This window comes from Neopsephotus bourkii, unplaced genomic scaffold (assembly GCF_033783945.1).
Source record: "Neopsephotus bourkii isolate Nb327-2 ecotype Australia unplaced genomic scaffold, CSIRO-AGI_Nbou_v1 NB_962, whole genome shotgun sequence".
Lineage (NCBI taxonomy): Eukaryota > Metazoa > Chordata > Aves > Psittaciformes > Psittacidae > Neopsephotus > Neopsephotus bourkii.
The window spans coordinates 9107939-9123884 of NW_026901456.1; the positions used below are offsets into that span (position 1 = coordinate 9107939).

General features: G+C 43.0%; 1 protein-coding gene and 2 long non-coding RNA genes across 5 annotated transcripts in view; 1 reads left to right on the plus strand and 2 right to left on the minus strand.

Moving 5' to 3' along the window:
* The window catches only part of LOC133215326 (uncharacterized), a 520488-nt gene that overhangs the window by 53468 nt on the left and 451074 nt on the right, over positions 1-15946 (minus strand). The gene's annotated exons all lie outside the window — the stretch shown is intronic.
* The window catches only part of LOC133215325 (uncharacterized), a 211680-nt gene that overhangs the window by 36658 nt on the left and 159076 nt on the right, over positions 1-15946 (plus strand). The gene's annotated exons all lie outside the window — the stretch shown is intronic.
* LOC133215311 (CD276 antigen-like) lies at positions 732-12221 on the minus strand. 3 transcript variants are annotated; one of them, XM_061359277.1, is made up of 5 exons: positions 11939-12221; positions 8676-8716; positions 6356-6718; positions 3784-3960; positions 732-1100 (listed from the first exon to the last, which is right to left on the minus strand). In XM_061359277.1, exons 1-4 carry the CDS (start codon positions 11950-11952, stop codon positions 3824-3826), a joined length of 555 nt encoding a protein of 184 aa, XP_061215261.1. In that variant the 5' UTR covers positions 11953-12221; the 3' UTR covers positions 732-1100; positions 3784-3823. The 3 variants fall into 3 exon arrangements, 2 of the variants coding, with proteins under 2 accessions (XP_061215261.1, XP_061215262.1); XR_009726374.1 differs by lacking the exon at positions 732-1100 and adding an exon at positions 5585-5877 and having other exon boundaries at positions 3827-3960; XM_061359278.1 differs by lacking the exon at positions 3784-3960.

The following is a 15946-nucleotide window of genomic DNA, read 5'->3' on the forward strand; positions in this document are numbered from 1 at the left end:
GTGAGTGAATGAGCTGTGTGGCTGGGTTTAAACCATGACAGTGTGTCCATGTTTTAGGGACAGGACACGAGGAACATTTTGGTTCAAAAATTTCAGTTTAAAATCCTCCCTGGAAGCCACAGAGGAGTGCTTAAATAACGAGTAGCTGAATCAAGCAGAGCTGGACCACAGGTTTTGTTGTATCCTGAAAAGGGTAAGTCAAGGTAACCTGACATTAACATAGAGGGCAGTGTTTCAAATTGGTTCAAATTTCCACAGCCTGCTCTTTCACACAGTATGCACTGGCTTCTGTTAGAAACGGAAGTTCTCTTTTCAATGGAATATTTAGTAAAAACCAAAATGCTAATATCAAGTGCATCTAAAGAAAGCACACTGCATTATGGTAACATATTTGGTGCTTAACCCCATCAGAGCAACTCCCATTTTTGAAGGACTAGCTCAATATGTTTTACTTAATTCTGTACAGAATAACATGCAGCTAGTGAAACCAGACAATTAAAAATATGTGCTGTAGAGATAAAAAGGTGGGAAAAGTCAAAAATGTCATTTTGCAGAGAGCCCTTCAGTAGTTTGTTGTTTGGGGTTTTGGGGGCATTTCTGGGGTGTTTTGGTTGGTTGGTTGGTTCTAGTTGTTTTATAGCTGCTTTTCTTCATATTCAGTAGTCATCATCAGGGTAAGAAGGCACAGCAAGGACTTCCCACGTTCCTGAAATGCAGTTGCTTCAGCTATGAGAGACTGGGAAATCTCCACTTTTCCGTAGTTTGGTATAGAGTAGCTAAGCCCCAGGCTTACTGCTTTCTCCAGTGCAGGAGCATAAACCACTGACAGACTATCACAGAGGACTGTCCAAAGTGGCTAGCTGGTGTGGTGATACAACTGTTGTGTGGACACAACCAGCGGCTGGAACAGAAATCCAGTGGATTTTGCTGTCTCTTGTGTTGGAGAAGCTTTTTTTTTTTTTGTCGTCTCTCTTGGCATGATCTGCAGAAATCTATCACTTGTATTACAGGTAATACCGCCACTGCAGTAAGGGGTGATGCTTCTCCTGACACGTCCCCAGCTGTCCAAATTATTGGCAGACTTTCCATTTAGACAGGTGCTGTAAAAAGAAACAACTTGATTAAAAAAAGAAACAACCCAGAAATAACTGTCTTAGCATTGTCTCTTCTACCTAACCAGTGGAACAAGCTGCAAAGGTATGGAAAAAGAGATATTCATGCTTCTGAGAAAGAATCAGCCAGTGCAAAACCCTGCCTCTGCCTGGGTACCTGAGACACTAGGGACCCTCTGCCCTTGTGCCATAGGATGAAAGTGTCTCTCTTTGTGCAAGTGCAAGAAGTGCTCTCCTGCTAACATCTCCCTCCCTTTGTCAGTGTCACCCTCAGAGAAGAAGATGCACAAACCCTGGATGTGGTTAAGGGAAACAATATTCCTGAAGCTATTCTACAGGCAGGGATGGGATCCTTCCAGAGACCAATTCAGAATTGTTCCAGCTCTGAATTTCTCCCCACTGACTGTAATGGGTGTTTGGAGAAACTAACCCCACCGGGATGAAGTTGCTCTTCTTTTCAACCTGCCTTCCTCACAGTTTCCAAAACCTTTTCCTTTCTAACAGCAAAGCTAGTGCCAATAGGTTTGTTTTTTTTTTTTTTTTGGTTTGCAGTATTCAGGATTCCCAACTCCTAGGAAACAATCTGACCTTCTTCATAAAGTGAAACTGCTAGAAGCAGAAACATATTTTACATCTGTATTTAAAAGCAAAATGTTGTGGCAGTGTGTCGCTGTGGGTGCACCTCCACAGTGCTTTACCCCTCATCCGCTACATGCACCTTGTTTGAAAATATAAAATGATGATTGAATTAGACTAGGATTTATCCAAGAAGCCATCACAGTAGTCTCACAGTAGCACCAGCTATTCTAAGGAATTTCTGACAGATACTGGTTTCCTTTTACATTAAGGAAAAACAGAATAGCAACAAACCTGGACTGATAGAGACTTAACAGCCTGCACAAACTCTTTGCCTCAGTACTCAACTACTATTACCCTTAGACAAGCATCTTTTCTTCCTAACATCTAACTTAAATCTCCTTTGTTTCAGCCTGTTGTGCCTTAAGTGCTGTGTCTGCTGGGTTGGGACAGCAAATAACTTGTTTTATCCTCTTTAAGGACTTGCTGAAGAGGGGGATTGTTGTGTCCTTAATCAGTTTTTCTTTCTCCAGCTTAAACAAGCATAACCAGTGTTTTGTTAGAGATCACATTTCCTAGATCATTCTTGCTTCTCCGGTATTGGTCCAAGCTGCCCTCAAATTGGGATGCCTGAAACATTTGGTGCTGTCTTGATGGTGACGGGCTTCAGCATAGCTGTAGAACAGGAAGGGAGGATGGCTTAAGCCTGTATGCTCCATGTCCCTTGTTGATTTGTTATGTCCTTTGTCCTGAACTGCTGAAGGAACTTCTAGGAATCAAGACCCTGAGGCTGCTTTTGCCAACGCTTGCAGAGCTCAAGGAAAGGGCTGACAGAAGCATCAGGGCTATGACTTTACGTGCTTGAGTTTATAATATCCAGCAAGTATTATTCAAAGGCGTTGTGCTGAACTTGAGTATAGAAGTTACGAAGTTGAGTCACTCTTGAGACAAATACAGTAAAATATTTTTAATAGTTTTAGTTAGTTACTCCATTGTCTTCCTTTAGCTGGACATCTGTTGAAACAAATGCACTGTTTTAAGCATGTCAGATAGATAACTATCATCTTTAGCCGAATTGAATTAATATTAAACAACATCCACAGATGTTGAGTGTTCAATGCTCTTTGGATGGCAAAAGGCAGTCCATGCTCTATTTGCTTACAAACTAGTCTACCATTTGAGCAAGGGTCGGTTTTGGAGCTTGAAGCAACAGTCCTGCTCCATGTTTTGGGAAAGACATGAGTGGTTTCTGAAGGAATGGCATGGCTCCTAGCACAGCACAGCTGCTGCAGATGCTGGGCAGAATCATTACCCTGCCTTTTTCTGAAGCACCCAGGCTTGCTAGCCATGAGGAAGAGGGCATGGATTGAAAATGTGGTTTGAACCTGTCCATGAAAAGTGGTGTTGTCCCTCCTCTCTCTTCTAGATGTTACCTCTTGCATACCTGCAAAGCGGCTTACAGTAAGTACTCAGATACATCATCTGGTTCACAAGATGTCTTTTACAGCTACCTTTTGTTCTCTTATGCCAAGCATTGCAGAGTCCTGCACATGGGAAAATGCATCAATACAATAGTATGCGTGTATAACCTGGAGTGACAAAACATACTTTACTTCTAACTTGTAGAAAGCTGCTCGATCCCAGTAGGGTCTTGAACCCTTATTCATCTAGCCAGTGACTCTAAAGCTCTTGGGATTGATTTATCCTCTGATTTCTGCTTTGGATTGTGCTAAGCAGAACAAACTACTGACCCCCAGTCCTACACCATAGAGGAGCATCCCCTCCATCTGCTCAGGAACAGGCTGCAGGCATGACGTCTGAGAAACTATGGCCTGAGAAGGTGCAAAATCTGAGTTACTCTCACATCCAACTCCTGTGAGGCTCAGGCACTACAGCAGAAAATGTTAAAGAATAATGTGTCTTGAGGCATTACATCTGTCCTAGGTTTTTGCTAGCAGCATAATTTCCTGCTCCTGTGTGCAGGCAGCTTACTCGTACCTTCTAGCCATGCGCTGGATAACTTTAAATATTTTGGAAAAAAAAAACAACCCAAGAGTTCTTTAGGTTTGGTCATGCAAATGAAAGGCCTCATTACCTGTGCAGGACTCTAGTCTAGAGGACCTCCGTCTCCTCAGCTAGCAGATTATTACAGCTAGAACACCTATCAGAATGACAATGAAAATGATGCCAGCTGCCTGAGCACCTTGTCCATTTCTTTTCAGGCTTTTGTGACTTTCCGTGCTACACCCATTGCTTCGCTTCTGCTGAGTGTCTAGAAATAAAATAGAAAAATAATGTACCAAGGTATAAGTTTTCACATTTCATACCAGACAAATATTTAACCATATTTTACAAATAGAGAAAAGTTCTGAAGGACTAAGTATTTGTGCTATCCATATTACTGTGATTCTGGTGGTATTCCTTCTAAGAAAGGTACATCTCCAGCTTATTCTGTCTAAAAATACAATGGCAGTTTATTCCTCCCTGTTGTCATACTGCATGAATCCCTTTCTTCCTTCTTGTTCTTCTCTTCTGTCAATCCTGGGACATTGTATGTTTGAGCTTGTGTATAGATTCAGTTGAAAATAAATTTATACAGAATCTGTAATACAAATTTCGTGGTCTTCATAAAAGTGGGTGAAGACCTGTTTCTTTGATGTTAGTGATGAATTTCCACTGATTGCTGCAACTTGAAGGTTTAAAATAGCATCTCTTACTGTTTCAAGTATGGCAGTGCTTTTAGAAACCAACAAAAAATAGCAAGATGAATTCTGATTTAGCCACAATACAATATGAGAGAATGTTGTTATGAAACTAATGAAAGGTTACTTAGTTTTCTTTTAATTTGGGATGACAATAAGGGTACGCTATCATATAACCACTCTCACGTGCAACTTCTGCTCATGTGTGCAATTTCTGTTCCTGGAAATAGTTGACATTATTTGGCTATGTTTGTGGGATCAGTATCGTTAAGTCAACAATATGTGACTCCTTGGTGTGTACAGTTAAACATCTACAGTTATGCAGATCATCAAACCTCCTTGCGCCAGGGTGCAGAAACCTGTGACTGAATGGTGTGGCAGGAAGCAGGACCAGTAACAGCAATGAGCAGATAAGCTGTCCTGCTCCACATAGCTTCTCTACACAGCTTTTTGGAAATCATGAACTCTGCTGTTGGCACTGTACTTAAAACTTTCTAACAGCTTGGGGTTTGTGTGTTGTTTTTGTTTGTTTGGGGTTTGTTTTTTTTTTTTTTTTGTTTGGTTGGTTTTTTTTCTGTTGTTGTTCAGTTTTGGGTTTTTTTGTAGCTTTCTGGTTTTGTGAACAGCTGTGTGGCTCATACTTGTTTATACTATTGATTGCTCCTGTCAGCAATAAATAGACTATTATACTTGTGCTAGTAGGTCTGTTGTTCTATGGGGCTAATATTACTTGTTTGATACAGGCATGATTTAAATAGTGCATTGTACTAAACTGAATTTTGGAGACTGAAAACAGAACTTTGAAATTAGCAGAGTAAAAAAGCAAATGTGAGTGCTGCAAAGCAGTGGGGCAGCGGTTTGGGAATCATGGATCTCTGGTATGGTGCTCCCTGAAAAAATAACCTGACTCCCATGTCATCATGTTCCTAATGAACCAATGGGTAAAGCCTAGTGCCTGCTTTGGATGCAAGAGCTTCTCAGTGCTATTGTCTTAACATGCTTGGTTCAATATGAAAGAAATAAGCAAAATCCACGACTAAATATAACTAGCTTGACAAAACCTAAGCTCTTCTTGGCACTTTCTGGAACTTCTGAATTAATGCATACCCCTCACTAGTGCGTATCTGCACACAGAGACACGCTGGTTGATACCCCTGTAAGCTAGAAAACATGAAGTAGCATGAAGGGACTTACAGTTGGCTGATAGATTTTCCTATAGTATCTTATTTTCTATAGAGCACTCTATTTGCATGTTAGAAGTGGCTTTAACCTTCAACGTGCTAAAAATGCTGTAAGTGTCATTGCTGTTGGGGATGATCATTAATTCTGATGGAGGCAGGTGGCTGTTGCCAGTTTTATTTATCCAATAAAGATTGGGCTCTGGGTATTCATTGCCAGACCTGCAGCTGAAAGTCACCTTCTCTCCAGCGCTGTCACTGTTACTTATTAGGCCACTGAGTTGGCTATGTGTAGTTGGCTATAACTAGCTGGAGAGCAGGAGAAAAATAATAGTTGTTGACATGTCAAAATGTATTGAAAATACAAAATTTTGATGTGGGTTCTGAAGCAGAAGCCCTGGGTTTCACACCACCCTCATGATGTGAAAGAGAAACACCTGCAGGTTTAGTATGTAAGTCAGAGAGCTGAGAGAATTACTGGAAGGGCAGAAAGCTGAAGCCAGACTCAGGAAGAAAGCAACTTCTCAAACTGCTGTTACTCAGTAAGCCTTTATATTACTGAAAAACAAGATGAAAGCCCTCCCACATGGGATAAACAGCTGTAATAGATTCTCCCAGTTCTGTATTCCCTGTCTGTAACATTAAAATTAAGCAGGCTTCATTTCAGCAAAGGGCTGAACCAAGTTTCAGAGTTAATGGTATGCTTAAATACAACATTGAAATGGCATGAATTTGGAAAGATGGAATGAGAACTGGGCAAGCATGTGCAAGTGATACAAGCTCTTACCTGCTAAACTGAGAACCACTTCCTCCTGATGAACCATGCTGGTATAGCCAGCTTTCTCCAGTACTATACATTTGTATGTATGTTCATCACTCTGGCTGACGTTTAGTAATAGTAGAGAAAAATCCCCATCTTCCAATCTATCCCAGAATAATTGAGTCCTGTTTTTAAAGTGAATACACTGTTTACTTTCATTGTCTTGACCAGAGATCAGCGCATGTACAACTGTACACTCCTCTTTATCGTCATCTATTTGCCAGTATACCCGTAGATTTTTTAAGTGCAATTTTCTTCCTTGATAAATGCAACTCAATGTAGTGTTTTCTCCAGGTTTACTGACAATGATCTTCTTCTCCAGTGCAGTCACTACAAGATTAAAAGAGACAAGAAAAAAAGGGAGGTTATGTGGAAGAGGTTTTACTCTTTTTAAGTATATTCTACTGCATGGGTGAACTCCAGTATTAGTACCTATACTAAGCAGATAAGCATGCTCACTTTATAGGCACTCCTACCTCCTGAAGTGCTGGTGACTAATTCTCTCCATGTGTGCTTGTCTGTGTTTTCTAAAGGGACCTTTTGCAATATAAAGCCTTCTAGCTATTTCCTTCTCTGACCAATTGGTCTAAGCATTCCCAGCCCCATGCTGCTCATTGCCTCCAGATATATACTCAAATCCTTATACTTAACATCTTTTTCTTTTTAAATTAAGAAAAATGCCGAACACCACCAGGTGTAAATCACAGGAAGGGTAAATACTGATAAGAAAAAGAGTACTGCCATTATTTTGAGACCCCCAAAATTATAAAGGGGGAGTAAAAGAGTGTTTCTCAAAGTGGGCATGTCATAGCAATCACATTTTATTGCTGCTGTTGGTGTCACCTTCTCAACAAATACACCCAGCTGGGAAACCAGCATGTCCAGGTACCTCTGGTGATACATTCATTAGACATTTATAACCTCTTACGGCCACATGAGGTAGGCCAGTACAGTGTCTGGCTTCCAGGGCACTTTTCCTGGCCTCAAGACATGAGAAAGGCAGGTTCTCCTCCTGGAGAGCAAGGTAAAGGCATGAGCTGGCTGACAAGTGATGCAGAAAGTGCAGGTCAGTGATTCCCAGAGGGCTAGGGTGGTTCTGGCCACAGACTTTCTTCTGAGAGGGATGGCTCACCTCTCCTTCCTTCCAGCAGCCAAAACCTCTCTGGTGCAAGTGTTGCTGAGACCAAAGAAATATGCATGTTGTAAACCCTGGACTGGAGGGTGAGGGGGGGCATCAGACACACAGTTGAATGGGAGACATTACAGTTGGGGGAAGGGATTATGTGGGTGGGTGAGCTAGGGAAAGAAAGATGACAGGAGTGAGGGCTTGGAAATGTGGAAACAATGCATGGTGAGGTGCAAGGAAGGCAGCAATGTCCAGCAGGGGCATGTCTTTGTGCTGGTGCACAAGACTCAAGAAATAGTTCATCTAGACATTGAAGTTGGGCACCCTGTCTTAAAAATACCACTGAAGCAAACATAGTACTTGCAGGGAGGCAGGTAGTTATGTTCTCTGAGCCCTTATCCCCCGTTGGGTGAGACAAGAAGGGACACGCTTGACCTGCAAGAAGGCTGCTACAGCTCAGACTTAGTAGAAAAAAAACCCTTATAGCAGCAGGAAAAGTGAACCCTGGGAAGACAGGTGGGCCTCTGTCACTGGCATTCTTCAGGAACAGGCCAGCTGGCATCTACTGAGACTGTATTTGGCACAGTTTGCCCTGATTTTGGGGAGTTTCCTTGATGACTTTTTTGATCCCTTCTCAGTGATTAAGCAAGAACAGAGGAAAGACAACTCTTAAAAACATTTAAATATCACTAGATGATGTCATTTAACCTTATATTTGATTTGAAAGGGGTTTTTGGAACTGTAGTAAAAGACTTAATACTGACTACTTGATACTGTGATGTGTAACGCTAGTCATAATATAAGTATGGATGTTATCCAAGCATGTTAGGTCTGCTTATTAACAGCCCTTATTACCCTACTTCTAAGGCTTTTTGCTGGCAGAGATAAAGGTGCAGGGATGTCTGTGAAGCAAGCAGAGCAATCTGAGCAAGAGCATCCATAAGGTTCTCGCTATTCTCTGCACTGAAACTGATAGAAACAAACTGTTTTCTTCCTTCCCTGATGCATGTCAGAGAAACATTTCACACTAAGGAATTCTTAAGTGCCTTGCTGAAAACAAGAAGATGCTTATATTGTACATATTACAACTACCTTGTGTATTTGGCCAAATGTTTTAAAGCGAGTGCAGCTTTATTTTTAACTAAACTGTTCTTAACTTACCGGCTCTCATGGTATGAAGGAGCAGTAACAGAAATCCATAACTAAAATAAAAAGCAAAGAAGAGGTTATATGATTAACTTTAGCATCTCTGTTGTTTAAATAATCAGTAAACCTAATGATGATTGTTTAATACAGTAGCAGAAGTTGGTAAATTAGGTACTGTGACTACATAATGTCCCAGTAAGTATTTGCATTTCTGACGGATGCAAAACTTCTGTTGAAATGACATAACTCTGTGGGTGGGTGGCTGAGGGCATGACTAGCAGTAAAATGTGCCAATATTGGAATTGAAGCAGAAGGCATGAAGCTGGTGTCACGCCCAACTTTCTTGAGAAAAACACACAATATAGCCTCCGGGGCCTATTTCTATAATGTCTATCTGGATCACTAAGAAGTATCACAGGTCAAAGCCCTGCATCCCACTGTTTTGCTGAAACTCAACAAGACATGGTTTTATCTGATTGAAGGACAACATGCAGCTGACCATGCTGCCCACCAGTTGTGCGCTCACTAAAAACACATAAACAGGAGCAGTGGTAATAGCAGGAAGCTGTGCAGAGGTTTTGCTGGAAAGAATTCAGTGTATTTGATTCCTCTTGAGTGGCAAATCTATGCAGGAGTTTCCCAACAGAGTTACACCTGCTGGATGCTATGGGAAAACCCAGTTTAGCTTATCTATAAAATCCAGGTGATTTAATCCTTATTGTATAGGGCTTTAGAAAAGATGAAGGTGCAGCCCTTTCTAAAAGAGTTACTTTTAAATAGCCTTTCATCACTATGCCTATTGTGCTCTCCTTCCTCAAGACTTCTGTGAAAGAAAAGAAAGATGCTGGAATGGTTTTGGAATGAGAGCTGTGTGGCTGCAATTGCCCACTTTAATATTATTTCTCATGCAATAAGGTTGCTGAGCTGAGCAAAGGGATGCAAATGCCTTCTCATCACCAGATTCCCCAGCTCACTTTTGCAAGCAAGCAGGACTGTGAGGCCACACTACCCAGGTGTGTTCTCCTCCCCTGTTGTTCTCAACCCTCACCTAGGTTCAACACTGAGCCAAGGGCTGAGGCAATGGGGAGTGCTGCCCTCAGAAGCCCACATCCACCTAGGAGTGAGCTCCATCATCTTCCACTCAGACTGCTCTGTGTTTTTCCTCTAAACCAACCCTACCCTGCCTGAACCTTGTCCCTCCAAGCCCTAACCTAGGCTCACTTCCCCTGCATTCATTTCTCACCTCACTTTCCCCCACCAGCTGTGCATTAGAACATCCCCTCCCTCTTCCAGGCTTCCTGCCCTTTCCGCATAATTCCTACTCCTTTGTCTAGCTGAGACTAATCCAGCACCTCCCAGGCACAGCATCACTTCTGCCTGGCTTTACTTGTAACCACCTGCCAGAGCACACCTTGGGTATTCTCTGCTGTGGAGGAGGGTTGCTAATTCCCATCTGCCCTCTAAGAAAATTCTCACCCTTCCAAACACATTTGACTTCCCATGGAGAAAGCAGAGAAAGTTCTTGACACAAAATGTACCTCTGCTTGAAGCCCCAACTCCAGAGAATGAGATGGAGAAAGTTTAGGGAAGAGTCAGTCTGAATTGTATTACTTTAATATGAAGAAAGCATATTCTTTTCCTTTTTTGTGTCCTTTTAAGTGGCTTCATAGATGAGGTTTCAAAAGCTTAAGTGGATGTACAGCATGGAACATTTCTACTCTGATACGTATTTTGTAAATCTGCAACACTGTCAGATAGGCAGCTCTGCTCTGTTCTGTCTCTGCCAGTGGCTTTTGAGGCATTTACATGTATTGTATTTTTGTCATATTTTTACACTGCAGGAGCCATCACTTTTGTGCCACGCTTATATAGGTCAGTTTAGACAAGCTCACCATAACCTAGTCCTTAATCTCACAGCTGTGTTTGCTTTATTGTTCCCTGCCCAAGTCAGAAACTATGGATATAGCAAGTCATTTGAATTAAATGAAGGACAACAGTTAACTGATCTTATGGGACTCTTGGGGGAATTTCCCGTGGTAGGCATTTGCTAATGCCAACAAATATTTAGCTAGCTGGCCAGAACTGATTAGCTAATGTATATATACAAAGCAGGCCTTGATTTCTTATTTTAATAAATGATGACACAGTTAAGATTGGACAATCTAGAGATGCTCATACCCTTACTTGGAGGTAAGAGTGTGGCAGTATTGGGCAGTGTCAACCCATGTTTGTCTGGAATAGCTCTAATACTAAGCTCCTGTTAGAAAAGGGGAGAAATGCTTTTGCCTGCTGAGAAGCCTCCTTTTTGCCTTGTATGTGCACTCAGCTTCTGTGCCCATCACTAGCAGTGAGCTACACTAAGAACATGTGTAGATGTATTAGTTTCATAGGTTCTCTATTGTTTAAAAAATGTTTGGGTTTTTTTTTTTTTTTTTCCAATTCTTTCCCACACCTTCCCCTTCTATATAAAGTGTTATGTGGAACAGGAGAAAGTTGCACTTCCTCTTTCATACATTCATGTTTGCTGAGATTATTCTTCCTAGGAGCATCTCAACTTTTTCATGTACTATTTATTTTAGAGTTACGTGATGCTGCTATTCTTACACAAACCAGGTGGACAAAAGATGTCCTGATGCTTGCAATAATAACTCTGGGGCTTTTGCCCTGCTGCTGAGGTTCACTTTGTCCCCTTCCCTTGTGGGGAAATCGCTCTTCTCGCATCAGCAAGTGCCCTGTGAAGCTTTCCTAGCCCTTCTGTACGCCAATGCTAACCTGGGCTATAAAAAAAAAGGCAGGCCAGCTTTCCTTCTCTCATCAGTTACATTCAGCAGAAAGGCCAAATTAAACACCAGTTACGTGCCCGCAGCCTTCGGTGACCGAGCACAGGCAGGTGGGGCAGGCAGGCGAGAGCTGAACCACGGGGCTGCCTTGCAAAACCCACCTCCCGCATCCACGGGCGCTCGGCGCAGCTGCACGCCCCCTACACGCAACCAAGACCGGGCACGTTTAAAACCGCCGTCCCGGGGGGGGGGGTTCCGTGGGGGGACCCCGCGCAACAACTCGGTCCGGTCTCCAGTCCGGAATGCCACCCTAGCAGAACTTTCCCTGCCCGTTGCACTGCAGCAGCGGTACTCGGTTTTTAAGTAAGGAGAGCGGCTGTGTATCTTTCTGCCCCCTTCCCCACAGCCAGCAGCCCGCAGCCCGCCCGCGCCTCAACCCCGTTTCCAGCGACAAGCGTGGGGGATCCCAGCTCCCATTGCCCCGAGGTCGCCACTCACCGTGTCAGCTCCATCGCAGCGGCGCAGGCGGCTACCCGAGTTGTGCTGTGCCGAGCTAAGCCAAAGGCTGCTCTGTTTAGGCCGTTTCCCTTTTCCCCTCCCACGTCTCCTCCCGTCGGGGATTTCCGCCTTCCGTGCTCACCCGCGGCCGGTGTGGGGTTGGGTCTGCTAGTAGGTCGGCACCCGCGCAGCTGACAAACCTCGCCTCTAGCCTCGTGGGGTGGCTGCGATCCGCCTTGTCCCTGCCACGCCGGGAGCTGAGGTGCGGGATTCCGGCTCCGTGGCGACTCAGCCCCGACGCTCCGTTCCGGCTGTACGGAGGGTCTCAGCCCGTCGCCACTGACACCTTCCCAAAGGCTTGTCGGTACCGCCTGGCAGGGGGCTCCTGACCTCCGCGAAGGCGTCGGCCCCTGCGGGAAGGCTGCCCTTGCCCCATCAGACAGGAGCCCTTCACCGCCGGGTCTGGGCGCTGCTGGGGCCGACGTGGGGAGTCAGGGCTGGACTGGACACTGGCTTTTGTGATAGCAGCGTCTTTTTGGCCCTGTGAGGCAGTGAAGCCCCACGGCCCTATTTGGTGCGTGTGTGGGTGAGGCAGAGTCCTGTAACCCAGCAGCATCCCCGGCCCTTTGCACAGCCTGCCCGGAAGCCGGGGGCTAAGCTCTCGAGCTGTGCTTCCAAATACGTTTCAAAAGGTATCAGGTTTGTGAGTGCATAAATTAATTACTAACCCTAAATGTGATCTCATATGGTGCCTGGCTGTGCCTGAAGATGTAGAAGATAAAAACTGTGACACAATCATGTTAATAATGGGTGCTGTAACAGTAGTCAGCTAATAGAAAGCCCTAGTTGGCATTTGCCAGCAGTGTTCATGGATCCACATCAGGAGCTATATTTGGCTTGTTGGCTGCCAGGCTCCTCTACTCACCTGGGACTCCAACATGAACCTTGGTGACATGCACTGCAAAGCTGTCACTGACATTCTGCAAACAAATGCCGCAGTGACTGTCCTTAAAGAAGTTTGTCACTTTAATATTTTATTTGGTTGTAGTTCTGAGTCACCCTGGGTATAGCAATTACTCTGTACCCTGTGAAGGAGAAACTCCAGGGTTGTGCAAGACATGGAGGTCTTGGTACCATTCAGGCTCTCGATGCTGTCAGCAAGAAGGGAGCTCTTGCGTTTGAGTCTTGAAGTCAACATGAAGTCTGCATATTGCCAGTAGGCTGCAAGTCAGTGATCAGTTTGAGAGGGGAGACTTAAATTTACAGTAAATTTAAAGGAAGTTAAGCATTTCTGTGGAATTATGGCTGAATTGGAACATGTTGGCAGAAACCAATTCACATCTTTCACTGAAATATTCCCTGGCGGAATATCTTAGTTCAGGAAACTACTCTTTTGATGTTTATGCTCTTTTAATAACAGACACTTGGTGAACAGGGATGCATATGGAATCAGTTCTTAATGACTAAAACCTTCCTGACTCTAAATGCCTGTAGCTTAACTTTATGGGTAAATTTTTAGAGTTCTGGATATACATTTGGTCTTTTTAAAATGTGTAGTTTGAATGCACTCTGCTGATGTACTTTGCAATGGTTTCTATCATGCTGTTTTCATACATGATGAATAGGAACAGCCTATTACCATACATTAATACCTTGCTTATTCTGAAAATGCTTTCCACCAAAACTGGAAGGCAGATGTGTTCATAGTCAGGAGACTCTTTGAGATTTGGAAAGGTCAAGTGCAAACCTCTTTTCTGCCCCCACCAAGCTTTTGAATCTGCAGTGCCTGAAATCTCTTATTAGGTTTTAATTTAGAAGGAAACCTTGCCTTCCAAATGGTGTTTCATTAAGGCCCAGCCTTAGAGAGATCCTAAGTTGCTCCTACCTGCAGAACGCCCAGAGGGCTTGAAATATAAGGATATTCTTCTGCCAGGGGTTCCATTCCTATAGCACATGCTGAACAGTTGTGTGGTTAATAAAAGCAGGCTCCTACTGCCAAATCGCTGCCATTGCATATAAGATGTGCCTTGGGGAGTTCTCCACTATTTCTTTCCAAACAAGGAAAGGAGCAGCAGCTGTAGGGAAGGGTTGCTGCAGTTGATGTCGTTTCTTCTATTTGGGGTAAATTGCAATAAATTTTTATTCTTTTAGACATGTTAATGTGTTACCTATTAGCAATAAGTCAGGATATTTGGCTTAGGGTCAAAATACAGACCTTAATTACACGATCTTTCTCCTACAAGTATTACATCAAAGATAAGATGAACAATAAGTGGCAAGGGTATTTGAAAAGCCTAGGTGAAAAGTTTTCATCAAAGATGTGGCTCCTCATCCCTGCTACCATATGCATATAGCAAAATTCAGTCAGGAAAGCACCTCTGCATGTTATCTGGTGCAACCTCTACCTCAAAGAAGGGCCAACTTCAAAGTTGTGCGTCAAGCCTACTACTAAAATGTGGTTCAGAGTTGCTACTGCTGCTTTCGCATAGCTCTGAAAGTTCTGATAGGACTTCCTTTTTATCAGAAAATACTGTGAATTTTACCAGCAGTTGTCTTCATTTCCTGAGGTCTAGTTTAAGTCATATAAAAATGTATATTTATTTTATTTTGTTAAAGAAGTTGTAATATAGGATAGCCACAAGGCAAATCACATGTAAAGCCATCTAATCAGGCTTCTAAAATCACAACACTTATGACAGGAAAGATGGGTCTTGGCTTCAGAAAATCAAGTTGTTTAAGGTTGTTAAAAGTGCAAAACGTATTCCAGTTGTAGTACATAGGTGCAATCTCAGGTAGCTGCTGCACTCTCTTTTAGAGCCATAGAAGTGGCTCAAAGAAGATCCTTATTTTTCCTCCTCCTGTGTGCATGTCTGTGCGTGTATGTGTCTCAGTGAGACTTCTCTGTGAGAGAGAGGTAAAGACAGCTGAGTTCGTAAAGTAGAGTATTTGTACTAAAACCCCCTTATTGTTGAGGGTTAATTTGTTCTGTCTTATGTGTGTCTGCATCACTTGATGGTATTAAATTAAGGCATTGAAGGCTGTCAGAAGAAGAAAATAACTCCTGTGGCTTGTGTGTGGCAAATATATTGCCTATGGGCTTTGAAACTAAGACTACTGTGAAGAACTGGGAGGAAGGAGGGAGAGAAAAGAGGAGGAAAATTATATTCCAGTTTTTCCAGGCTGTGAGATAGAGAAGTGATCTACATACCAGAGTGCTGATAGTTTTCAAACTGGTGTCACACAAAGAGAACAGCTGTATCTGCAAAACAGACATCTTCAGTGGCAAGCTTATTAATGCAATTATTGAGAATCCAGAGAGACTGACTAGACTTTGTGAAACAGAGACATATCTCTCTCTACATCTCTACGTAGAAAAAAGAAAATCTCAGACATATTGAGTACCTTTGGGGACAGCTGAAAAATGGGTGACGACTCTATGTGATGTGGAGGATTTAAACCATTTTTGGAGTAGGAAAGCATAAAAAGAATGAACATAAAATTAGTAGCAGAGGATAACTGAAAGCTGAAGTTTTTTTAGGGTACCTAGAGCATGTCACCCAATTGAAATGCAGATGCCTGTGTCATTAGCAGTAGGCACAATGGCATGGTGACAAAACCAAGAGAGAGGTAGGATTGCTGGTTGGTTGGCTGCACTGAACCTCTTCCCATCATGCACAAGCAGGGGCAATAAAATAGCATCCAAACTTAAATATATGATGAAGGCATAGCAAGTCTGCAGCAGGCAACGGAGAGGCAGTTAAACAAAACAGATTAGAAAGGAGTACCTAGAGTAGAGATTACTCAAACTTTCGTGTACCATGTTTTAAACAGGTGCATTGTGTTGATGAGCAGAATGATCCAGCTCACACACTGCATGTAACTGGAGAACAACTGAGGATAACTAATAAAGCTTGAAGTGATATTATGTACAGTAGGTTTTGTGGGCTTACCCCAGAATACGGAAAAATAAAAATCTGCAGCTATTTTCACAGGACCATAAGAAGTATT